The sequence below is a fragment of the Nomascus leucogenys genome, chromosome 9 (assembly GCF_006542625.1).
Source record: "Nomascus leucogenys isolate Asia chromosome 9, Asia_NLE_v1, whole genome shotgun sequence".
NCBI classification, from domain to species: domain Eukaryota; kingdom Metazoa; phylum Chordata; class Mammalia; order Primates; family Hylobatidae; genus Nomascus; species Nomascus leucogenys.
The window spans coordinates 34,852,166-34,879,472 of record NC_044389.1 but is presented as its reverse complement, the minus strand read 5'-3'; the positions used below and the strand labels follow the sequence as shown (position 1 = coordinate 34,879,472).

At 44.1% G+C, this 27,307-nt stretch overlaps 1 protein-coding gene across 3 annotated transcripts in view; it reads right to left on the bottom strand.

Moving 5' to 3' along the window:
• ZYG11B (zyg-11 family member B, cell cycle regulator) overlaps positions 1 to 26,924 on the bottom strand; it is a 108,228-nt gene extending 81,304 nt beyond the window's left edge. For all 3 annotated transcript variants that reach the window (XM_030818816.1, XM_030818817.1, XM_030818815.1), the window contains exon 1: positions 26,694 to 26,924. In XM_030818816.1, coding sequence (XP_030674676.1) covers positions 26,694 to 26,723 — 30 coding nt within the window. In that variant the 5' untranslated portion in view covers positions 26,724 to 26,924. The remainder of the gene's footprint in view (positions 1 to 26,693) is intronic.
• Positions 26,925 to 27,307: the final 383 nt, after the last annotated feature.

Here is a 27,307-nt window from a genome sequence, read left to right as displayed (position 1 = left end):
CCCCACTGCAGGTGCCAGTCACAAGTCTCAGGTTTCCACCTGTACTTCTGACCAATGAACTATCAACTGTGGGATTCCAAGATTCCCTGAGGAGGGCCTCATGTTTGATTATCTGCTAATATGACTCACAGAATTCAGGAAGGCACTTCACTTGCCATTAACTTCCAGGGAGGGGAGAGGGACTCAAAGTTGTTAATAACCAATGGCCAATGATTTAATCAATCATGCATATGTAATAATGCCTCCACAAAATCCCCCAAAAATGGGGTTTGGAAAGTATCCAGGTTGCTGCATACATTGAAGTGCTGGGGGTGGGGTAGGATGTGCTGGAGAAGGCATGGAAGCGTCAAGCTCCTTCCCCCATAGGTTGCCCTATGTATCTCTTCCATCTGGCTGTTCATTTGTATCCTTTAAAATAATCCCAGCACTTTGGGAGGCCGAGGCGGGCGGATCACGAGGTCAGGAGATCGAGACCATCCTGGCTAACACGGTGAAACCCCGTCTCTACTAAAAATACAAAAAAATTAGCCGGGCGTGTTGGCGGGCGCCTGTAGTCCCAGCTACTCGGGAGGCTGAGGCAGGAGAATGGCGTGAACCCGGGAGGCGGAGCTTGCAGTGAGCCGAGATCGCGCCACTGCACTCTAGCCTGGGCGACAGAGCAAGACTCCGTCTCCAAAAAAAAAAAAAAAAAAAATATCCTTTGTAATAAGTAAGTAAACTTTTCCTGGGTTCTGTGAGTACTCTGGCAAATTATCAAACCCAGGGAGGGAGGTGTGGGAACCTCCAATTTGTAGCCAAGACTGACAGGTGTTGTGGTTAACCCAGAGACCTAGTACCTGAACTGGCATCTGAGGGAGGTCATCCTGTGGAAGTGAGCCCCTCACCTGTGAGGTCTATGCTAATGCTGGTTACTGTCAGAACTGAGGTAAATTTTAGGGCACCCAATTGATGTCTGCTGAGAATAGGAGAATTGCTCCGTATAGGGAAAAAAAAAAAAAACACACATCTGGTCACATAAGTGTTCTGTGTTGAGAATACAGTAGGAGAAAACAGTTTGTTTTCTCCTAGTATATGGTTTGGTATCAAAAGTATTGAGAGTGGTGTGAATATAAAGGAGTATAAAGAAGGAAAAAATGTTGTTTTTCCTATCATATGCCTTGGTCCTTCTGGCAACCAGCCCAGAAAGAAGCTATCTAGGTGCTCCTGGACACCAGTCAACTCATTAGCATACAAAAACTCTTTTCACTCCAGAGCTTCCAAGGGGTTTGGGAACTAACATGCAAGAAACAGAGTATGAAGACCAAATTTTGGGGGGTTTTTTGTGTGTTTCTGAGACGGAGTCTTGCTCTGTCACTCAGGCTGGAGTGCAGTGGTGCAATCTTGGCTCACTGCAACCTCTGCCTAACATCAGGTTCCAGTGATTCTCCTGCCTCAGTCTCCAGAATAGCTGGGACTACAGGCACATGCCACCACGCCCAGCTAATTTTTGTATTTTTGGTAGAGACGGGGTTTCACCATGTTGGCCAGGCTAGTCTCAAACTCCTGACCTCAAGTGATCTGCCCGCCTCGGCCTCCCAAAGTGCTGGGATTACAGGCGTGAGCCACCGCACTGGCTATTTTTTTTTTTTTTTAACTATATCATAGTAGAAACAACCCAAATATATCCATCAAAACTGATAAATGGGTAGGGTGGGATGGGGTGGGCGTGGTGGCTCACAATTGTAATCCCAGTACTTTGGGAGGATCACTTGGGCCCAGCCTGGGCAATATGGTGAAACCCCATCTCTACAAAAAACACAAAAATTAGCTGGGTGTGGTAGCAGGTATCTGTAGTCTTAGTTACTCGGGAGCTGAAGTGGGAGGTTGCAGTGAGTCGTGATGGCGCCACTGCATTCCAGCCTGGGTGACAGAACAAGACTCTATTTCAAAAACAACAAAAACCAGATGACTGGATAAACAAAATATACTACAGCCCCACAATGGAATACTACTTAGCAAAACAGGAATGCTGATGTACTGTACAACATGAATGAGCCTTGAAAACATGCTAAGTGGAAGACGCCAGTCACAGAAAGACCACATATTGTATGATCCCATTTGTATGAACGGTTCAGAAGAGGTAAATCTACAGAGACAGAAAGGAGATTATTGGCTGCTTAGGGTTAGGGGGAAGGTGGGTTAGAAGAAAATGGAAAGTGAATGCTAGTGGGCACAGGGCTTCTTTTTGGAGTGATGAAAATGTTCCAAAATTGACTGTGGCTATAGTTGCACCACTCTGCATACACTAAAAACCACTGAACTGGGTACACTTTAATAGGTGAAATGCATGGTATGTGAATTATATCTCAATAAAGCTGTTATTAAAAATAGTTGCCGGAGTCAGGTGTGATGCCTCACACCTGTAATCCTAGCACTTTGAGAGTCCAAGGCAGGCAGATCACCTGAGGTCAGGAGTTCAAGATCAACCTGACCAACACAGTGAAACTCCGTCTCTACTAAAAATACAAAAATTAGCCAGGCATGGTGGCCCATGCCTGTAATCCCAGCTATTCAGCAGGCTGAGGCAGGAGAATCACTTGAACCTGGGTGGCGGAGGTTGCAGTGAGCCAAGATCACACCACTGCACTCTAGCCTGGGCAACAAGAGTGAAACTCCGTCTCAAAAAAAAAAAAAGAAAAGAAAAATAGTTGCTGGGGGCCAGGCAGAGTGGCTCACACTTGTAATCCCAGCATTTTGGGAGGCTGAAGCAGGAGAATCGCCTGAACCTGGGAGGTGGAGGTTGCAGTGAGCCAAGATTGCACCACTGCTCTACAGCCTCTACAGCCTGGGTGACAGAGCAAGACTCCGTCTCAAAACTAGACTAAACTAAAATAAATAGTTTAAACAAGTGTAAACACAAGACTAGAAATAAATACATCAAAATGTTAATGATAGGTAGAGGTCATCTTATCCAAACTCCACATTTCAAAGATCCGGAAAAACGCTAAAAACTACAGTGAATTGCACCTCAAATATGTTTCAATTCATGAGTTCATAATGATACAAAATAAAAACCAACTAGTTATCTTTGAAGGACACCAGGGAAATATCAACTCTGTATTTTGAAAATTGATAAGGATGGGCATGGTGGCTCATGCCTGTAATCCCAGCAGTTTGGGAGGCTGAGGCAGGCGAATCACCTGAGGTCAGGAGTTCAAGACAAGCCTGGCCAACACGGTGAAACCCCGTCTCTAATAAAAATACAAAAATTAGCCAAGCATGGTGGCAACCCGGGAGGCGGAGGTTGCAGTGAGCCAAGATCACGCCATTGCACTCCAGCCTGGGCAACAAGAGCGAAACTCCATCTCAAAACAAACAAACAAAAAAACAAAAAACAAAAAAAAAACCCACAAGATCACCAAGAAATTCCTGTTTGAACACTGGCTTCAAGTAATTCCCTCCTCTATTCCCCAGCAAGTTTAGTTTCTTCAGCTGTTACAAGTAACAGTTGGAAAAAGAGAGACCTATAAAGTGTAAACACTTTAGCAAGGTATTCGAAACATTTTCCTAGCTAGTTCCAACCTTCCTCTCTAGCCTTTCTCACTGTTCCCTTCTCCCTGCCCCAAACAAGCTACCTGCCAGATACACTAAACTGCATGTTTAAGCAACCTAGCACTTACTGTTCCTTAAGTACTGTAAGAGACATTTTCACACCTCAGAGCTTTTGTTAGTCCTTTTATGGCAAAAATCTCACTCATCTTTCTTTTTTTATTTATGTATTTTGTTTATTTTTTTGGAGATAGTTTGGCACTTGCTGTCCAAGTTGGAATGCAAAGGCGCGATCTCGGCTCACTGCAACCTCCACCTCCCGGGTTCAAGCAATTCTCCTGCCTCAGCCTCCCAAGTACTTGGGATTACAGGCGCGCAGCACCACATTTGACTCATTTTTTTGCATTTTTAGTAGAAACGGGGTTTCACCATGTTAGCCAGGCTGGTCTTGAACTCCTGACCTCAGGCGATCCACCTGCCTTAGCCTCCCAAAGTGCTGGGATTACAGGCGTGAGCCACCACGCCTGGCCATTTTTTTTCTTATTTTTCTTTTTTGAGATGGAGGCTCACTCTGTTGCCCAGGCTGGAGTGCAGTGGTGTGATCTTGGCTCACCGCAACCTCCACCTCCCCATTCAAGTGATTCTTGTGCCCACTGCAACCTCCACCTCCCAGTTCAAGTGATTCTCCTGCCTCAGACTCCCAAGTAGCTGGGATTACAGGCACGTGCACCATGCCCAGCTAATTTTTAGATTTTCAGTGGAGACAGGGTTTCACCATGTTGGCCAGGCTACTCTCAAATTCCTGACCTCAGGTGATCTGCCCGCCTCAGCCTCCCAAAGTGCTGGGATTACAGGCATGTGCCATCGTGCCCAGCCAGCCTCATCTTTCAAAATTCAAAGCTCACTACTTCTGTGATGTCTCTCCTAATTTCTAAGGCAGAATTAATTTTATTCTCAGCACCTGAAAAATTAAATTGTACCATTAACAACAGCTACTGTGTACCGAATGACAACTGTGTGGTGCCAGCCACCAATCTATGTACTTCATAAATATTTTCAATCTTCAATAAACAACTTTGTTTTGAACAAAAGTAAACTGAGGCTCAGAAAGATTAATTTACATATCAGAGATAAAACAGCCAGCAGATGGCAGAGCAAGAATAAAAATCACAACAGCTATCTTTTACAAGGCATTTAGTATGTATCAGGTCCTGGTGCAGATCTCTTTCCATTTCTACATCCTGAGCCGAGCACAATTACATTATTGCATTTTAAAGATGAGGAAACTAAGGCTTAGGTTAAATCTCTTCCCCATATTCACATGGCCAATATATTGCTAAACCCAGACTTCAACACAAGAATGAGGCCAAAGCTTATATTTTTAAGTTCTTAACTACTCTACTACTATCATAATTATAATTGTAGAGCACTTATATGCTAATATATGCTATGTGCTATATGCTATTAACTATGCTAAGTGCTTTACATATATAATTTCATTTATTTCTCATAAGAATTCTATAAATTAAATTCCATCAGTATCCCTATTCTACAGATAAGGACATTGAGGCTATGAGAGTTTAAGTAATTTGCTCAAGATTACAGAGCTAATAAATGGTAGAGTCAGGATTAGACCCCAGGCAATCCGACTCTACAGTTAAATCTGTGCTTTTACCACTACATACACTGCCCTTTATATCTGATTCCCAAGCTAGTTTTCTTTTACAATTCCATGTTAAACCATGGTTATCTATGACTGTATCTGTTTACCCCACTCAGCCATGAACTCTTCAAGTAGAAGGAACTTGTTAACCCTTCCTTTATTCCTAGAACCACATGCGGTCCCTGATTTTTACCTGTTATGAGACAGAGAAAAAAAAGAGAGTTCAAATTAAGAGAGTGGTAAAGGAACTTTCCCAGTGTCACATACTGTAGAAAGTGGGGCCCAGATACAAATCCAGGTCTGTTAATAATGAAGTCCATACTTTTTCTACTACACCATATCATCTCTCAAACAGAACAATTATTAGTCTGGCTTTGAAATAAATGCCAAAATACAACTTGGGACTAACTAGTTACAGTGGCTCAGACAGGAGGTGACAATGCTATGGATTAGAGTAGAGGCAATGAAAATGCAAAAAAAAAAAATCAAAAGTGAAAAATATTTTGCAGAAAAGAATTGACGAAATGTAGTAAACAATCAAACAGGAAATCAGTGCTGACTTTTTCTTAATACCCAGAACCTAGCATAACATCTGGCACCCTAGTAGACAGGCAAGTGTTCTTTGAAAGACTGATCAACATTCATACAACACATTTCTTACACACATTATATCATTTACCCCTCACAACTTTCTTGTAGAACTGCTATAACAGATACCATTTTGTATATGAGGATGCTGGAATTCAGAAATAATAATGTACCCAAGTTCATATATTTAGAATGTGGCAGAACTGGACCTTGAACCAATCTTCAATGCCAAATATCATGCCCTTTGTCTTACCCATAAGGCCTCTCAGATGGAGGGAAAGGATGGAGGGGGGAGTTAAGACCTTACCTGCCAAAAAAAAATAATAATAATAAATCCCAGATTTAACCCAGATTTGTTAATTATGGTCAGAAGAGATAATGAAGCCCTGTAATTACCTCAAGTACAGCAAGCAGAGTGACACAGTCCCTGAGCAATGGCTGAAAATATATTCTACAGCAAATAGGAAAAACAATTCCAGCCGCAAAAAAAAAAAAAAATAAAAATGGTGGCTGATCTTTTTTTTTTTTGGTTAATATAGTGTTTTTTTGGGACATGATATAAACCTGATAAATGTGAATTTTTCAAGGAAAGTTTGCTCAGATTGGTCCTCTTAAATACTGCTGGTCAGAGTGTAAATTGGCACAATTTTTCAGAAACTGGGGAAGTCCCTTTATCACTCTCCTACTTTGAACTCATTCTCCTTTTTGTTCTTCTAATAGGTAAATATCAGGGACTATGCTGGGTTTGGGGGATATAGGAAGGGTTAATAATTCTGCTTGGTGTATCTGTGAACTCCATTCTACTTCATGATGTTTCAAGAAATGCAAATAAAGACTTTGAGTTATTTCAAAATGACTTTTTGGTTGCAGGATTGTGTTCCATGGATTATGACACTGCACTAAGACTAGGCCACACAGGTCATAACTTAAAGAGTTAAATATTCGCCAAGTGCAGTGGCTCACACCTGTAATCCCAATGCTTTGGGGGGCCAAGGCAGGCAGATCACGAGGTCGAGACCACCCTGGCTAACACGGTGAAACCCCGTCTCTACTAAAAAAATACAAAAAATTAGCCGGGCATGGTGGCACGCGCCTGTAGTTGCTACTCGGGAGGCTGAGGCAGGAGAATTGCTTGAACCCGGGAGGTGGAGGTTGCAGTGAGCCGAGATCGAGTGCCACTGTACCCCAGCCTGGGCGACAGAGTGAGACTCCGTCTCAAAAAAAAAAAAAGTTAAATAGTCAAGCGATTCTCCCCTTGTTTGCACCATTGCACTCCAGCCTGGGAAACAAGAGTAAAATTCCATCAAAAAAAAAAAAGAAAAAACAGCTGGGCGCAGTGGCTCACCCCTGTAATCCCATCACTTTGGGAGGCTGAGACGGGTGGATTGCTTGAGGTCGGCAGTTCAAGACCAGCCTGGCCAACATGGTGAAACCCCATCTTTACTAAAAATACAAAAATTAGCTGGGCATGGTGGTGGATGCCTGTAATCTCAGCTGCTTGGGAGGCTGAGGCAGGAGAATCGCTTGAACCGGGAGGCGGAGGTTGTAGTGAACCAAGATCGTGCCACTGTGCTCCAGCCTGGGCAACAGAGTGAGACTCCATAACAAACAAAAAAAAAAGAAAACCACCAGGTTAGAACCATGCCTTATACATCTCCATATCCCTTACGCTTACAGAGTAAATGTTTCAGTGTCTACTGAGTAAGAAGTATGAATAAATGAACTACCTATAAGCAGATCCCCTGCTCTTGAACCACAGCTTCTTATAAAAGCAAGGCATACCAGGGAGCATGGTGCAATGAAGACAAGGCAAAAAAGGAATCTTATACCATTAGCTCTTCCTAAACCTTCTCATAGCTTTCTTTTAATCTCTATCCTTCCTTCCCACAACCCCCACTCCGGTTTTTATTGGTCTTCCTAAATGCTCCTGCCTTGAAGTATTTAGTCATTTACACAACACTCAACTAGAGGTATTCTCAGTACTTTCCCCAAGACTCAGTCAGTTATCTGTTTTGTTGGTTAGTTTGTTTTGTGTATTAAAAGCTTCATTCTGTTACTGTATTGCCAGAGCCATGGCAAAGAAGCATTTCAACATTCTGAGCACTTGTGGACTTCAGAATCTCTGAGCAATGAGGTTTATATTTTGGTTAATTATAAGAAAAAATATCCTTTGTGAATTATGCTGGTAACAATGCCTTACAGTAAACAAAGGATATTCACATCCTGATTTTCATTTGATACTCACAATAACCTTACAAAGTAGAAGAAAAAGTATTAAAATTTTCATTTTACAGTTAAGAAAGCTGAGGCACAAAAATGACTTCTCTAGAAATATTTTTGTTTTTTGGTTTTTTTTTGAGATGGAGTCTCGTTCTGCCAGGCTGGAGTGTAGTGGCGCGATCTCAGCTCACTGCAACCTCCTCCACCTCCTGGGTTCAAGCAATTCTCCTGCCTCAGCCTCCTGAGTAGCTAGGACTACAGGCACGTGCCACCACGCCTGGCTAATTTTTTGTATTTTTAGTAGAGACGGGGTTTCACCATGTTAGCCAGGATGGTCTCGATCTCCTGACCTCGTGATCCGCCCGCCTTGGCCTCTCAAAGTGCTGGGATTACAGGCGTGAGCCACCACACCCAGACCTTCTCTAGAAATATCGTAGTTAAGAACAGTAGAACTGAAGCTGAATTCTAGTGGTATCACAATGGGCAAATTACCTAGCTCTTCTGACACTCAGTTCTGTTCTATGTAGAGTGGGGATAATATTAGTACAGTCACGTGTTGCTTAACAACAGGAATACATTCTGAGAAATGTGTCATTAGGCAATTTTGTCACTGTGTGATCACAGAGGTGGTAGATAGGATGCAAAAACCTGTACAGCATGTTACTGTACTGAATACTGTAGGCAACTGTAACAAAATGTTAAGTATTTGTGTATCTGAAAAATCTAAACATAGAAAAAGGCTGGATGCAGTGGCTCACACCTGTAATCCCAGCACTTTGAGAGGCTGAGGTGGGCAGATCACTTAAGGTTAGGAGTTTGAGACCAGCCTGGCCAACATGGTAAAACCCCATCTCTACTAAAAATACAAAAATTAGCTGGGTGTGATGGCTTGTGCCTGTAGTCCTAGCTACTGGGGAGGCTGAGGCAGGAGAATCACTTGAACCCAGGAGGCGGAGGTTGCAGTGAGCTCAGATCAATCGTGCCACTGCACTCCAGCCTGGGTGACAGAGCGAGACTCGGTCTCAAAAAGAAAGAAAGAAAAGGTACAGTAAAAATAGGCATAAAAGATAAAAAATGGTACACCTGTAGAGGGGACTTAACATAAATGGAGCTTGCAGGACTGGAAGGTACTCGGAATAAATCAGTTGAATCAGTGATAGTGAATGTGAAGGCCTAGGACATTACTGCACACTACTGTAGACTATAAATACTTAGGCTACACTAAATTTATTTAAATTTTTTTTCTTTTTGGGGGGTGGGGGCAGAGTCTATCACCCAGGCTGGAGTACAGTGGTGTGATCATAGCTGACTGCAGTCTCAATTTCCTGGAATCAAGTGATCCTCTCACCTTAGCCTCTGGAATAGGTGGGACTGTGCACCAAAGCACCCAGCTAATTTTTTTTATTTTTGGTAAAGACAAGGTCTTGCTATGTGCCCAGGCTGGTCTCGAACTCCTGAGCAAACTTTTTCTTTCTTCAATAATAAATTAACATTATCTTACTGTAACTTTCTTAGCGATTTATGAACTTTCACTTTTTTTTATTAACTTTTTGACTCTTTTTTTATTTTTATTTTTTTTGAGACGAAGGCTCGCTCTGTCGCCCAGGCGGGAGTGCAGTGGCATGATCTCTGCTCACTGCAAGCTCCACCTCCTGGGTTCAGGCCATTCTCCTGCCTCACCCTCCCGAGAAGCTGGGACTACAGGCGCCTGCAACCACGCCCGGCTAATTTTTTGTATTTTTAGTAGAGACGGGGTTTCACCGTGTTAGCCAGGACGATCTCGATCTCCTGACCTCATAATCTGCCCGCCTCGGCCTCCCAAAGTGCTGGGATTACAGGCGTGAGCCACTGCGCCCAGCCTACTTTTTGACTCTTGAAGTAACAAAACATAAACACATTGTACAGCTGTAAAAAAGTACAAAAAAATTCTCTTTTATATCTCTTTTTCTATCTTTTATTTTTTTTAGAGACACGGTCTTGCTCTGTCACCCAGGCTGGAGTACAATAGAATAATCACAACTCACTGCAGCCTCGACTTCCCAGGCTCAAGAGATCCTCCCACCTCAGCCATCCGCGTAGCTGGGACTACAGGCACGTGCCATCATGTCTGGCTAATTTTTTGTTTTTGTGTAGAGACGGGGTCTTACTATGTTGCTCAGGCTTGAACTCCTGGGCTCAAGTGATCCTCCTGCCTCAACCTCCAAAGTGCTGGGGTTATAGGCGTGAGTCACCATGCCTGGTCTCTCAACTCATAAGAATCAGGCTCAAGATGTCCTACCCAAAAGCTTCCTAAGACTGACAATTCCTGTAACAGAACACAAGGGCTTTCACAATGCTCCTTTATTGTATCTTTGGATGACTTTTTTCTAAAGATTGGGCCGGAAATCAGGTGACTACAAAAATTACAAACTTGACAATTTAATGATAGAAATAGATTTTTTATGGACATCTTTCTAAAAGACTATGTAATACTATGATGAAGAGTGTGGGCTTGGGAGTCAGACTGCCTGGATTAAAATGCCACCTCTACCATTCACAAACCTATATAACCTTAAGCAAAGTACTTAATCTCCCTGAACCTCAGTTTCATGATTGTAAAATGAAGACAAGAGCAGTGCCTATGTCATAGGATTGTTGTCAGAATTAAATAAATTCTAAATGCAACACACTGAGAACAGTAACTGGCATATACTACCTGCTCAATAAATGTTATTACCACAGAATATCAGCTGCATAGAAAAAAACCCCACGTTTTCTTCACTACTGTATTCTCAGAGCCTAAAACAATGCCTGCTACACAGTGGGCACTAAATGTTTATTGCACGAATAAATGGAAAGTCAAGCACAAATTTATTGTTAAGCACAATTAAAATACATACTTGCCTCTAGAGAAAAAGACTACATGTCCAGAGAGAAATATTAAGTCCCAAGTCTAGCCTTGAAACCAAAATGAACCTGAAAGGCACTCAAATATCATTTGAGTTCACAGGTACCTATGAGAAATTGAGATATTAGATATCTCTGACTTCTCATCGTAATACTCCACGGAAAATCTCCTCTTAGTTGTTTGGGATTTTTTTTTTTTTTTTTAGAATTAACTTAAATGATTTACTTATTTGAAATACCTGATGACACTGAACTAAAACTGGAATTATGTAACTGCTTTCAAAGTTCTTCTACTGACAGTGACGCAAAAGAACTATTGCTTCCCTTTACACATAAACACTTGTGGTTGATAATTAGTGCAATCACTTAGCATAGTCATTTCTCTAAATGTAAGTTATGTTGCAGAGTCGTATGCATATATACCTTCTGCAGCTGCATAAAGTAGATCCTGACACTTCTTCAGCAGACTTTACCCTTCTTGTTTTCATGTGGTCAGTGATACCACTATGGCCTCCACAGTGGTTGGTAAATGTCAACAAACATTTTGTTCAAGTTATTAATATACATTTGTTTGGGATTTTTTAAAACTTTCTTTTCTTTTCTTTTTTTTTTTTTTTTGAGACGAAGTCTCACTCTTTTGCCCCAGGCTGGAGCGCAATGGCGCAATCTCAGCTCACTGCGACCTCTGCCTCTTGGGTTCAAGCGATACTCCTGCCTTAGCCTCCCAAGTAGCTGGGATTTCGGGTGCATGCGCCACCACACCCTGCTACTTTTTGTATTTTTAGTAGAGATGGGGTTTCACCATGTTGGCCAGGCTGATCTCGAACTCCTGACCTCAGTTTATCTGCCCACCTCGACCTCCCAAAGTGCTGGGATTACAGGCATGAGCCACCCTGCCCAGCAAAAACTTTTATTTTCTATTACTAATTCAACCAAGTCAGGCTTCCGGAAATAAACATCTACTATAACCTTAGATACGATCTAATCCCTTTACCCTCCCCCGCCCCAACTGCAATCATTCTACAGACAAAGAGGAAGGTCAAGAAGGTAGTACCAGCAGGGCGCAGTGGCTCACACCTGTAATCCCAGCACTTTGGAAGGCCAAGGTGGGCGGATCACTTGAGGCCAGGAGTTGGAGACCAGCCTGGCCAACATGGTGAAACCCCGTCTCTACTAAAAATACAAAAAATTAGCTGGGGGTGGTGGCACATGCCTGTAATCCAAGCTACTCAGCAGACTGAGCCATGAGAATTGCTTGAACCCCGGAGGCGGAGGTCGCAGTGAGCTGAGATCCTGCCACTTGCACCCCAGCCTGGGTGACAGAGACCCTGTCTCAAAAAAAAAAAAAAGAAGGTAGTACCAAGGGCGTAGATCACAGATAATAGATAATATTGTGTTCAAGGGTACAGATGTATTGAACTATTTGGTATAAACTATGGGGAATTGTTTTTCTTTTTAAAAGAACACCAACTACTCTTTGGAGACTCCTAAATGACAAATTGAAAAGCAAGTAAAGCAAGCTTCTTGCACATATCACTTTAAGGCCTGGCCACTATGGCAAGCGGATATGTGCTAAAGGGCAAGGAGGTAGAGTTCTACCTAAAAAAGATCAAGAGCTGGAAAGCTACATAAATGCCCTCCTCTTTCATCTAAGGTCATGTGATAAAGCTATTCTAGGAAACAAAACAAAAATTCAGGTCAGTGGCCATTGAGCAGATCAGAGGAATTGTCAACTCAAAGAGATACTTTAGCATTATTTTCCTGTTACCTACAATAACCAGGAGTTTTGAAATATAATAAGGTAAACAGAGAAGTGAGGTTAATAATGGAAAGAACACTGGGCTTGCACAGTCAGTCCTGGCTCTGCTACTTACTAGCTGTGTGACCTTAGGAAAGTCAATTAACTTCTCAGTTTCCTTATCTGAAAAACTGAAGCTAAACCTCTGACTATCCCACAAAATGGTAATGAGGAATAAATGGGATATCCATGAAAATACCTTTAAAACAAGGGCCAGGAGCTTGGCTCATGCCTGTAATACCAGCACTTTGGGAGGCTGAAGCAGGCAGATCACTTGCGGTTAGGAGTTCAAGACCAGCCCGGCCAACATGGTGAAACCGTATCTCTACTGAAAATATAAAAATTAGCCAGGTGTGGTGGTGGGTGCCTGGGAGGCTGAGGCAGGAGAATCACTTGAACCTGGGAGGCAGAGGTGGTAGTGAGCCAAGATCGTGCTACTGCACTCCAGCCAGAGCTTCAGAGCGAGACTCTCTCAAAAAAAACAAATTAAAATAAATAAATAAAACAAAGTACTTTGCGAATATTAACTTAATTGAAATAAAAGGTCTCTGGTGTGAAAAAGGTGGGTAATACATTCAAAGAGGTTAGAGCTCAAGTTTCCACAAAATTTAAGCCTATAAAAACAGTTTGCCCAGATCCCATAGTAGAATGTATCTACTGGACTATAATACTTGCCTTTAACTTGCTAGAATCTTACTACCTTTTCTTTAAGAGATGGAAGGAATCACACAGAGGATTAATATAACCTTTTCATTTTACAAATTTAAAAATGGAGGCATAGAGAGTTAAAATGACTTGTGAAAGTTTACAGGGCCAGCTGCGCACTGTGGCTCTGGCTCACACCTGTAATTCCAGCACTTTGGGAGGCCGAGGTGGGCAGATCACTGGAGGTCAAGAGTTCAAGACCCACATGGCCAACATGGTGAAACTCTGTCTCTGCTAAAACTACAAAAATTAGCCAGGCGTGGTGAGGGGTAACTGTAATCCCAACCACTCGAGGGCTGAGGCAGGAGAATCACTTGACCCTGGGAGGCGGAGGTGGAGGTGGCAGTGAGCCAAGATCGTGTCACTGTACTTCAGCCTGGGTGATACAGTGAGACTCTGTCTCCAAAAAAAAAAAAAAAGGTTACAGGGCCTATGAAATGAAAATTATAAATGTTATATAACCAAGAATATTCCAGCTTTAAAAAAAAAAGTCCTGGCCGGGCATGGTGGCTCACACCTGTAATCCCAGCACTTTGGGAGACTGAGGTGGGCGGATCACCTGAGGTCGGGAGTTTGAGACCAACATGGAGAAACCCCATCTCTACTAAAAATACAAAATTAGCCAGGTGTGGTGGCACATGCCTGTAATCCCAGCTACTCAGGAGGCTGAGGCAGGAGAATCACTTGAACTTGGGAGGTGAGGTTGCGGGGAGGCAGTGGTTGCAGTGAGCCGAGATCACACCATTGCACTCCAGCCTTGACAACAAGAGCGAAACTCCATCTCAAAAAAAGAAGTCCTCAGAAAAGAAAAATATGACATTGAATAGGCATTAAGACACCTAAGAAAAACATTTATACAAAGGAGAACTGAAGATAACAAAGAAGAAAAAACAAAAGATCTTTATATAAAGCTATTAAGGCCAGGTGTGGTGGCTCATGCCTGTAATCTCAGCACTTTGGGAGGCCGAGGCGGGCAGATCACTTGAGCTTAGGAGTGGAGACTAGCCTGGCCAACATGGTGAAACCGGGACTCTACTAAAAAAGTACCAAAATGAGCAGGGCATGGTGTCAAACACCTGTAGTCCCAGCCACTTAGGAGGCTGAGGCAGGAGAATTGCTTGAACCCGGGAGCCACAGGCTGCAGTGAGCCAAGATGCCACCACTGTACTCCAGCCTGGGCGACAGAGTGAAGACCCTGTCTCAAAAAAATAAAAATAAAGAAAAAGTTAATAAAAGATTTTAAAAGAATTAACCACCCCTCTAGATTTAGCAGTAACTGACTATTTACTATCTGAGTTTAAACATTCTACTCTCTGGAAGGACACCTCTACAAATTATATAGACAAGTGACTTTCAAGTGTTTATACAAAGGGATACTGCTTCACAATTCATCTCAAAATCACGAGGCTGTCTTCTCAGCTCTTCCTGTTAAATCCTTGTGGACAGAACATTTATCTTAGGTCAAAAGTGCCATTTAGGCTAGTAAAATAAACTATCTGATCTAACATTTCCTACCTATCCAACCTCTTTTCACCTCAGGGGACCTGTACAGAGTGTTCAATTTTTTTCATCTATCACAACATCTCAGTTAACATTACCTTATGCAATTCTCTATCAAACGCACACTGAACAAACATTGTACTGCTCAGTATTGTTTTGGTTTTTTTGAGACAGAGTTTTGCTCTTGTTGCCCAGGCTGGGGTGCAATGGCACGATCTTGGCTCACTGCAACCTCTGTCTCCTGGGTTCAACCAACTCTCTTGCCTCAGCCTCCTGAATAGCTGAGATTACAGGCATGCCACCATGCACAGGTAATTTTGTATTTTTAGTAGACATGGGATCTCACCATGTTAGCCAGGCGGTCTTGAACTCCTGACCTCAGGTGATCCGCCCACCTCGGCCTCCCAAAGTGCTGGGATTACAGGCGTGAGCCACCACGCCCAGCCAATATTGTTCAGTTCAATATTGATAAGTACTTACTACATGTCAAGCACTATGCTAAGTGCTTATGACATGAAACTGTAAAAACACAGCACTGTCCTGCCCCCAAAGAGCTCACAATCTGGAGACACAGCCAGCCTCATTAACAAATAATAATACCACAGAAAACAACTGCTATAACCAGGGCACATACACCGTACAGGAGATGCATACAGAAATGCCTAACCCAAGGTTTCCTGGAGGCAACCAAAGCCTTCACAAAAGAGGTAGGGCATAAAGGGACACTTGAAGGTTTAATAATTAAGAAGTAGTACCAGGCACAATGGCTCACGCCTGTAATCCCAGCACTTTGGGAGACCGAGGTGGGCGGATCACTTGAGGTCAGGAGTTAGAGACCAGCCTGGCAAACATGGTGAAACCCCAGCATTCCAGGCAAAAGAAACAGTGTAAGCAAAACTTAGAGGCACAAAAAACAGCATAATGTTCATTCAGTATTACTGAGCATAAAATGTAAAGACTTTTTCTCATAAAATGAGAAATAAGGCTAAAGCAGTAAAAAAGATCAGATCATAAAGGTCCTAGTATACTACATAAAACACTTTCAGGCCAGGCACAGTGGCTCACATCTGTAATCCCAGCACTTTGGGAGGCCAAAGGGACAGATCACTTGAGGACAGGAGTTCGAGACCAGCCTGGCCAACATGGCAAAACCTCATCTCTACTAAAAAATACAAAAATTAGCCAGGCGTGGTGGCTCAAGCCTGTAATCCCAGCACTTTGGGAGGCCGAGGTGGGCGGATCACCTGAGGTCAGGAGTTCGAGACCAGCCTGGCCAACATGGTGAAACCTCGTCTCCACTAAAAATACAAAAATTAGCTGGGCATGGTGGCGGGTGCCTGTAATCCCAGCTACTCAGGCGGCTGAGGCAGGAGAATTGCTTGAACCTGGGAGGCCGAGGTTGCAGTGAGCCGAGATGGTGCCACTGCACTCCAGCCTGGGTGACAGAGCAAGAATCCATCTCAAAAAAAAAAAAAAAGAAAAAAATTAGCTGGGCCTGGTAGTGCATGCCTGTGATATCAGCTACTCAGGAGGCTGAGGTGGGAGAATCGCTTGATCCCGGGAGGCAGAGGTTCTAGTGAGCTGAGATCACGCCACTGCACTTCAGCTTGGGTGACAGAGAGAAACTCCATCTCAAAAAATAAATAAATAAATAAATAAACAAATAAAACACTTTCATTCAACAACTATTTGCTGAGTCCCTACTATGTGCTGGACATCACTAAGTACACAGGATACAGATCTCTGTAGATTCACTGCTGTCTATATGAATGGCTGTTAGCTGAGTTGTGCAGTACAATCTGTATAGCACAGCAGCCCTGTAAGACCACTGTAAACTAGCAGGGCCGAAACTGCAGGCTCCACAAGGATCTTAAGGAGTTCGCAAACTCCCATACATATCAAGTACACTCTGTACACAATAGTATCTTGATATTTTTAATGCATAATAGATGTTAGACTTAACAGAGTATCATTTTAAAATATTACTGAATTCCTACTGGACCTGCTTTTTGGTTTTTCTCCCCCACAATTAACATATCCTGAGAGTATGTTACTGTCCTGTCTCTCAAGGTTTTCAGTGTTAAAAAGGTATCTTCACAGGGTCTATTGTCTCAGACAATAGGGAGGAAATTAAAAATTCTGAGTAGGAAGACCAAGGCAGGCAGATCACTTGAGGTCAGGAGTTCGAGACCAGCCTGGCCAACATAGTGAAACCCCATCTCTTCTAAAAATTACAAAAATTAGCCGGGCATGGCGGTGGGCGCCTATAGTTCCAGCCATTCAGAAGGCTGAGGCAGGAGAACCACTTCAACTCGGGAGGCGGAGGTTGCAGTGAGCCGAAATCGCGCCACTGCACTCCAGCCTGGGTGGCAGACAGAGACTCTGCCTCAAAATAAAAAAAATTCTGAGTAGGAAGAGTGGCACGCCCCCAGTCTTCTCTTCTCATTCCACCCTTGCCTAGTTACTATAGAATTTATTTTTCTTTCATTTATGAGCCTGAAAAATCTTAATCACAATTACTTAGTGTGAGAATAATACTTGTAGCATTAAGTTTGTCAAAGAAATACTTAAGTGCTGAAGACATATTCTTCTTCAAAGTGCTTTAGAAAAGTGATTTGGGCCGGGCACAGTGGCTCATGCCTGTAATCCCAGCACTCTGGGAGGCTGAGGCAGGTGGATCACCTGAGGTTGGGAGTTCGATACCAGCCTGACCGACATGGAGAAACCCCGTCTCTAAGGGTTTTGTATCTATTGAAAGATACAAAATTAGCCAGGCATGGTGGCACATGCCTGTAATCCCAGCTACTAGGGAGGCTGAGGCAGGAGAACCGCTTGAACCTGGGAGGCGGAGGTTGCAGTGAGCCGAGATTGCGCCATTGCACTCTAGCCTGGGCAACAAGAGCGAAACTCCATCTCAAAAAAAAAAAAAAAAAAAGTGATTTGGGCCAGGCGTGGTGGCTCAAGCCTGTAATCCCAACACTTGGGGAGGCCGAGGCAGGTGGATCACCTGAGGTCGGGAGTTCAAGACAAGCCTGACCAACACGGAGAAACCCTGTCTCTACCAAAAATACAAAAATTAGCTGAGCACAGTGGCACATGCCTGAAATCCCAGCTACTTGGGGGGGCTGAGGCAGGAAAATCACTTGAACCCCGGAGGCGGAGGTTGTGTTGAGCCCAGATTGCACCATTGCACTCCAACCTGGGCAACAAGAGCGAAACTCCATCTCAAAATAAAAGAAAAAGAAAAAGAAAATTGGTCAGAGTGTGTGTACAATTTTGTGGTTCTTGAACTTATACTGCCAAATCACTATTTTTTTAAGCCAGAGTTTCACTCTTGTTGCCCAGGCTGGAGTGCAATGGCGCGATCTCGACTAACTGCAACCTCTGCCTCCCAGGTTCAAGTGGTTCTCCTGCCTCAGCCTTCTGAGTAGCTGGTATCACAGGCATGCGCTACCACACCCGGCTAATTTTTTATTTTTTATTTTTTTTTGAGATGGCGACAGATTGAGACTTTAAAAAAAAAACACCTTTTATTCCATTGTTAATAATGACTATTTCTACCGCTTATTAAATATACTTTAAGAGCTAGTTTTAGGACGTATGAAAAAAGCAGTATTTTAGCTGGCATTTCCCAATTCATCTATAGGCTCACATCATTACATTCAATATTGATGTCTGCCAGGCTCATGGCTTGACATCCCAGCACTCTGAGGAGCTGAGGCAGAAGGATCACTTGAGCCCAGGAGTTTGAGACCAGCCTGGGCAACATAATCTAGACCCTACCTCTACAAAAATAAAAAAAATTAGCTGGGCATGCTGGCATATGCCTGTGGTCCCAGCAACTCAGGAGGATGAGGCAAGAGATCATCTGAGCCCAGGAGTTCATGGTTATAGTCAGCTATGATTACGCCACTGCACTCCAGCCTAGGCCACAGAGCAAGACCCTGTCACTATGAAAAAACAACAACAACAACAAAATTATGTCTATTTCAATTTGTATATTTTTGAATATTTAATAATTATCTAAACTTTTCTCCTTTATAAAAATAGAATAGTTTGAGAGTATCCAACAATTTATCTACTGAACGTGTGTCAATTAGTGGGAATTAGGAGAATGGCTCATGATAAAGTCATTCCATTGTTATAACTTAATCTGAACACTGAATACAGTAGCTTTTCTTTGTACAACAAACTGTTAAAGACAAGAAATATAAGTACATTGATGACGAAATAAAAGAATAAGGCCAGGCGCGGTGGCTCACGCTGTAATCCCAGCACTTTGGGAGGCCGAGGTGGGCGGATCACGAGGTCAGGAGATCGAGACCATCCTGGCTAACATGGTGAAACCCCGTCTCTACTAAAAAATACAAAAAATTAGCAGGGTGTGGTGGCAGGCGCCTGTAGTCCCAGCTACTCAGGAGGCTGAGGCAGGAGAATGGCGTGAAACCGGGAGGCGGAGCTTGCAGTGAGCAGAGATCGTGCCACTGCACTCCAGCCTGGGTGACAGAGCGAGACTCCGTCTCAAAAAAAAAAAAAAAAAAAAAAAAGAATAAATGAGTACATTTATCTGATCATGATTCTTAAATGATACATCAAGATATCTGATTGATTGATTGATTGATTGATTGATTGATTTGACAGTGGCTTGCTCTGTTGCCCAGCCTGGAGTGCAGTGGTGTGAACCCTGCTCACTGCAGCTTCAACCTCCTAGGCTCAAGCAATCCTCCCACCTCAGCATCCTGTGTAGCTGAGACCCCAGATGTGCACTAATTTGTTCATTCTGTGTAGAGACAGGGTCTCACTATGCTGTCCAAGCTGGTCTCAAACTCCTGGGCTCAAGCGATCCACTCACCTTTGTCTCCCAAAGTGATGGGATTACAAATGTGGATTACAGGTGTGAGCCACCATGCCCAGCGTCACAAAAACTACACAAAAAATACACTCTTGGAAATCATTAAGCATGACCTCTAGAACAAACACATGTAATAAAAAAGAATAAAAACTAACATTCTATTTAAGAGATATTACTATTATTTTGAAATCAAGGGAACCTATAAAACCACAGAGTAAAATTTGATAAAACTTTCTCAGTAACAAGATAATTTTATGTAGAGAAATTCAACGCAAGATACTCTGAAAATGACTAGAATGATGATCCTACAGAGAACTAGCTGAGTCTTGTTTGTAAATTTTACTGAAATAGGAAATAATTCTGTCTTTGTATACAATTGCTTCCACGCATGAGCTTTACCTAAGGAAAATAACCCATAAGTTTGGAACGGATTTCAATTTATTTATTGATTCCCCTACACATATCCTTTTTCAAGTTTCAAGAACACATTTACTGATATCAATAATAACTTCCATCTTTTTAGTTCAAAATGTCACTGTCATAAGAAAAAAATAGGCTGGGCACGGTGGCTCAGACCTGTAATCCCAGGACTTTGGGAAGCCGAAGTGGGCAGATCACGTGAGTCCAGGAGCTTGAGAGCAGCCTGGGCAACATGGTGAAACACCATCTCTACAAAAATACAAAAATTAGCCTGGCGTGGTACTGCACGCCTGTAGTCCCAGCTGCTTGAGTTGGATGAGGCGGGAGGATGGCTTGGGCCTGGGAGGTCGAGACTGCAGCAAGCCGTGGTTGCACCACTGAACTCCAGCCTGGGTGACAGAGTGAGATCCTGTCTCAAAAATAAATAAATAAATAAAAGCTATTAGTGTTACTGCTTAACCATCCTATCTAAAATAGTTGCCCTCTCACACACACACAATATCACTTTGTATCTTAGCCCGGTTTATTTTTTCTTAGTATTTATTATATAACTATTGTCATTATACATTTATAGATGTATTTATTGTGTATCCCCTCACTGTACCCCATGTCTTTTTTTAATTTCTGTAATCACAGTGCCTAGAACATCACCTAGCCCTTAGGAACTGGTCAAAAACCATGTCTTTATCAATGATTTTTATATTCTGGACATGGAAAGAGATTCTAATCAAATAATTACTGTAAGAAATATAAAATTACTGTTGCTACGTATTCAATGAAAAAGTGCTACATAATAAAGAGGGGAGTGACCTAGGTTTTTTGGACAGGGTTTCCCTGAGTTCCTTGAATTGAGAACTCCTGGATATGTTAGAGTTAGGCAGGCAAGACAGAGTATCACCACAGGTCATTTGCACATGCTGCTCCTTCTGTCTGGACTCTTTTTTTTTTTTTTTTGAGACGGAGCCTCACTCTGTTGCCCAGCCTGGAGTGCAGTGGCACAATCGCGGCTCACACTGCAGCCTCCACCTCCCAGGTTCAAGCAATTCTCCTGCCTCAGCCTCCCGAGTAGCTGGGATTACAGGCGCCTGCCACCATGCACAGCTTATTTGTGCATTTTTAGTAGAGACGGGGTTTCTCCATATTGGTCAGGCTGGTCTCGAACTCCTGACCTCAGGTGATCCACCCACTTCGGCCTCTCAAAGTGCTAGGATTACAAGCATGAGCCACTGCACCCGGCCTATCTGGACTATTCTTTACATAACTCCTACAGTTTAATCCCTCAGTTCTCTACCTGAAAGTAAGACCCTCTGCAAAGCCACTCCTAACTATTCCATTCCATTAGTCCACAACTTCTCTTTTCTTTCCTTACTATTTTTTTTTTTTTTGAGACGGAGTCTTGCTCTGTCCCCCAGGCTGGAATGCAGTGGCGCAGTATCTGCTCACTTCAAGCTCCGCCTCCCGGGTTCACGCCATTCTCCTGCCTCAGCCTCCCTAGTAGCTGGGACTACAGGCGCCCGCCACTACGCCTGGCTAATTTTTTGTATTTTTAGTAGAGACGGGGTTTCACCGCGTTAGCCAGGATGGTCTCAATCTCCTGACCTCGTGATCCGCCCGCCTCAGCCTCCCAAAGTGCTGGGATTACAGGCGTGAGCCACCGCACCCGGCTATTTTTTTTTTTTTTTAATGAGGTCTCGCTCTGTTGCCCAGGCTGGTGTGCAGTGGCATGATCATAACTCAATGCAGCCTTGAACTGCTGGGCTCAAGTGAGTCTCCCACCTCAGGTTCTAGAGCAGATGGTACTACAGGCATGCACCACCATGCCCAGCTATCAACTTGTCCTTTTTCAGCACACTCAAGATATATTAAAACTCTTCACATTTAAAATTACTGTATACAGCTTGGATGCAGTGGCTTGTGCCTGTAATCCCAGCACTTTGGGAGGCCAAAGCCGGAAGATCACTGGAGGCCGGGAGTTTGATACCAGCCTGGCCAACACAGGGAGATCTCTTCTCTACACAAAAACAAAAAATCAGCTGCACATAATAGAGCACACTTGAAGTCCTAGCTTTACTTGCGAGGCTGAGCTGGAAGGACTGCTTGAGCCTAGGGGTTTGAGGCTGCAATGAGCCGTAATCATGCCACTGCACTCCAGTCTAGGCGGCAGAGCGAGACCCTATCTCAAAATAAATAAATAAATAATAAAATAAAATTACTCTATATACATGAGATGAAAAATGCCAGAGGTCACATCTGTTTTACTATCTGTGATTTCCCCAATGCCAACACAGTCAAAGACACTCCACAAACATTGTTAGATTAAAAGTAAGGACTATGTCTTAGACCAGTAGTTCTCAAATTGTGGTTCACAGACCAGCAGCATCAGCATTACGTGGGTTTTGACAGAAATGCAAACTTTCGTAGTGGTTCACGTCTATAATTCCAGCACTCTGGGGAGGCTGAGGCGGGAGGATCACTGGAGCCCAGGAGTTTGAGGCCAGCCTAGGCAACATGGCGAAACCCCATCTCTACAAAAAATATAAAAATTAGCCAGGTGTGATGATGGGCACCTGTGGTCCCAGCTACTTGGGAGGCTGAGGTGAGAGGATCGCTTGAGCCTGGGAAGTCAAGGCTGCAGTGAGCTGTGATCATGCCACTGCACTCCAGCTTAGGGACACAGCAAGACCCTGCCTCAAAAAAAAGAACTGCAAACTCTCAGGGCCTGCCCTCAGTTCACTGCAACCTCTGCCTCCTGGGTTCAAGTGACTCTCCTACCTCAGCCTCCCAAGTAGCTGGGATTACAGGCGTGAGCCACCACACCCAGCTAATTTTTGTATTTTTAGTAGAGACAAGGTTTTGCCATGTTGGCCAGGCTGGTCTCAAACTCGTGACCTCAGGTGATCTGCCTGCCTTGGCCTCCCAAAGTGCTGGAATTACAGGTGTGAACCACCGCGCCCAGCCAAGAATTCATCTTAAACATCTCAACTATTCAAACACAACCTAATTAACATTTAACAAATATAAAATACAAAGCTTTATAATAATCATTCATTCAACTGTATTTATTATCTACAAAAATATTGCACGAGGAAAAGTGGCCTTTACTGATAATTCCTAGCTCAAAATAAGCTAATATTCTGCCTTCTCCTCACCTCTCCCATACATAAACTGTTACTCTGTGTATGTTTCAACAAGCAAGGAAAAATCAAGTTAATTAGATGCAAAGTTTAAAACATAATCATGCCTAATATGTCTGCTGTGGTCTGAACGTTTCTGTCTCCCTAAATTCATATATTGGAATCCTAACCCCCAAGGTAATGGTATGAAGCGGTGGGGCCATTGGGAAGTGATTAGATCACCAGTGTAGTGCCCACATGAATGAGATTAGTGCCCTTAAAAAAGAGGCCCCAGAGAGCTGCCTGGCCCCTGCCACCATGTGTGAAAACAGTGAAAAGGTCACTTAGGAAGAGTCCTCACGAGACACCGAATCCGCTGGGGAATTGATTTTGGACTTCCCAGCCTTCCAAACTCTGAGAAATAAATTTCTGTTGCTGACAAGCTACCTAGTTTATGGTATTTTGTTACAGTAGATTGAATGGGCTAAGACAGTATCTTAGCTAGCCTGATTTCCTACTACACATCTTCATTCTTGCATCCTTCCATGCTATATAAGGGTAATACTACTTCCTACAATGCATCCTAATTCCTTCCTACTTTCCTTCTTTCTTTTTTTTTTTTTTTGAGACGGAGTCTCACTCTGTCACCCAGGCTGGAGTGCAGTGGCGCGATCTCGGCTCACTGCAAGCTCCGCCTCCCGGGTTCACGCCATTCTCCTGCCTCAGCCTCTCTGAGTAGCTGGGACTACAGGCGCCCGCCACCACGCCCGGCTAATTTTTTGTATTTTTAGTAGAGACGGGGTTTCACTGTGGTCTCGATCTCCTGACCTCGTGATCCGCCCGCCTCGGCCTCCCAAAGTGCTGGGATTACAAGCGTGAGCCACCGCGCCCGGCCCCCTACTTTCTTTCTTTAAAAAAAAAAAAAAAAAAAAAAAAAAGGACGGGCGCGGTGGCTCACGCTTGTTATCCCAGCACTTTGGGAGGCCGAGGCGGGTGGATCACGAGGTCAGGAGATCGAGACCACAGTGAAACCCCGTCTCTACTAAAAATACAAAAAAAAATTAGCCGGGCGTGGTGGCGGGCGCCTGTAGTCCCAGCTACTCGGAGAGGCTGAGGCAGGAGAATGGCGTGAACCTGGGAGGCGGAGCTTGCAGTGAGCCGAGACTGCACCACTGCATTCCAGCCTGGGCGACAGAGCGAGACTCGTCTCAAAAAAAAAAAAAAAAAAAAAATCCCCGTGAGGGGATCCTTTCTACTTGCTACTCACATTCACAATGAGGCATTCTTCCCCTTCCCAAAATGATCTATATAAATCCTATTCGACTTTCAGGCCCAGCTCAGAGGACACTTTTGGATCCTAAATACCTCAAAGGGAAGTTCATAACTCCTCCCTCTCATACATTCGTTCTCAATAGAAGGGCCCACACTTTCAAAAATCTAGCAGTGTAATGTCTTAGGTAGGATAGCTCTTTATTCTGAAAAGCATATCATCATACCTCACTCGATATCATTTTTGCACCAAAATTAAGATACTCTGCCCAGGCATGATGGCTCATGACTGTAATTCTAGCACTTTGGGAGGCCAAGGTGGGAGGATAGCTTGAATCCAGGAGGTCAAGACCAGACTGGGCAACACAGCAAAACTCCATTTCTACAAAAAGTTTTACAAATTAGCGGGGCACAGTAGTCCATGCCTGTGGTACCAGCTACTTGTGAGGCTGAGGTGGGAAGATCGCTTGACCCCAGGAGTTCAAGGCTGCAAAGAGCCATGATTGTGCCACTGCACTCCAGCCTGGGCCACACAGCAAGATCGTCTCCAAACAACAATTCTCAAACTCACTCTTTCTGTGTAGTCCACTAGTTACCTCAAATTTCAGTTTAAGTTTATACTAGTCAGGTGGGAAATGAGACCATAAAGTGAATCATTCAAGCACCTAGCTGGCCTGGGCACTTGGAATAATAAGTAAGGCACGGTTGCTACCTAGATCTTACATTCCACAGGGAGAAACAAGTTAGCATACAATAACAGTGTGTGAAAGTGAAGGAGACAGACACAGGGAAATGACAGACTAAAAACGCAGGAGCGAGTTAGGGAAAATTCATAGATTAAATAATTTTATAGTACATCACTTTTCTAAAAACAAATGGAGGGAAAAAAAGAAACTGACTAACCTCCTAGGGGAACATAATTATCAGGACTTAGTTTTGCCTTATTCCTCCCAGAGACCAAAATTTAGCTTGTTGCATATGATGGAGCAATGTTTTCAATAACTGTACAGCAAACCACTTATAACCCAACTCAATGAAAAAACCAACTGAAGCCTCAACCTATTTTCAAACAGAAAGAAAATTTGCAAATATAAGGTTCTCCCAACTAAAGGCAGACAGGGCAAAACGAATGAAATCTTTAGAAGGTTTAAAGAGACTGTCACAACCTGCCAACCTGATTGTCAGTCCTCAAATGCCCTTGGTCTCTGCCTCCAAATGAAAACAAATCATTTGTTTTAAGTAATAATAGCCAAGCTTGTAAATAAGTATTTTTAAACTTCTCCAACTGCACCTCCACATTAAAAGATGCTCAAAATAAAAAAGAAATTCAGAACATTTTTTAGCTATTTCTGTCAAAAGACTAGATCTCTCCTGAGGTCACAGAATGCATGCTGGCCCTCACTTCATTGCTCTGTAACACACCACTTCGGTTTTGCAATGACACTAGGTGAATAGGCTTCCAGGATCTCTTCGATGCCTCCATAAACGAAAAGGAAGAAGCAAGCCTACAAATCTCTATCTGCCCGCCCTACAGTTCCCGGGAAGCAACAGTCCTCAAATTGTTCCTGCTTAGACCCCTGAAGCCCGTAGAAGGAAATGGGGACAGCTGCGACGGCGAACCGAGCGAGGACATCCGATAAGGGAAGAGGAAACGTGGATGGGAGAGGACGAAGGGGAGAAGGAACACGGAGAGGAGGGGGCAGTGGAGATAAAATGGTGAAGAGGGGTGAGAAGAGCAAGGAAGAGCAACGAAAACTAGGGAAGAAAGGGGGGAAAGTAAAAATCACGTAAGAGGAAAAAAACGCAAAATGATAGAGGAGAAAGGAAGGAAGGGTTAGGGTTAAAGGACAAGGAGTGGGCGACAAAGGGAATGCGAAAAAGGCTGTCACTGGGGGTGATTAAAAAGGATGTCATCGGGGAGAAGGGAGATTCAGGGGGTGTCACCTAAAGGGGTTCACCGAAGCAGGTGAATGGGGGAGCACGGGGAAGGAGGAGCTGAACACCGAGGGGGCGGTAACGAGGGAGAGAGGTAAAGGCAGGGAGCCCGAGGGGACACCAGAGACAGGGAGGGGCAAGACCGCAGGGGCTAGCGCGACGGGCGGGGGCTAGGGTGGCGGGCGGCTGCGGCTAGGGCAGGCCTTGCTCCCTCACCATGGCTGCGCCGGCCTGGTCCTCGGGCATGCAGCCTCCGTCCTGGGTGCGGCGGCGGGCCGGACCAGAGCCCGCCCCCAGGCTGAGCCGGCGCGGAGGCTCCAGGAGGCTCCGGCGAGCGGCGGCTCCGGGCTTGGCCCAGGCCTCGGCCTCTTTCCCTCAAGCTAGAAGTGTAACAGCAGCAGCCGCAGCCGCAGCCGCAGCCGCAGCCCGAACCGGAGCGCAGACTCCGCCCCCGCGAGGACCCGCCCGGGCGCGCGAGCCCGCGCCTGGACCCGCCTCCCCTCTCAATGCGCAGACTCAGCCGGGGGGTCCCGCCCCCCAGCCCGACCTCCAGCTTCTCCCCCTTCCAGGCCCTTAAAGGAGCCACACACACCCAAATCCTAGCATCCCTTCAAAATATGAAGACCTTTAAATATTACATCATGACAAGAGATTAGAGCACCACTCGCTTCGGTCACCAATAGACTCCTCTGTCATTCACCATCATCCTCTAAGATTTGGGCTTCTGGTTCACTGTCATTCATTACTACTATTGTCATAACTCTTGGTTGTTTCAAAATTCGCTTAATTCTTCCAACCCTCTGGCCTCTCAGATTCTTCTCTAGGGATCA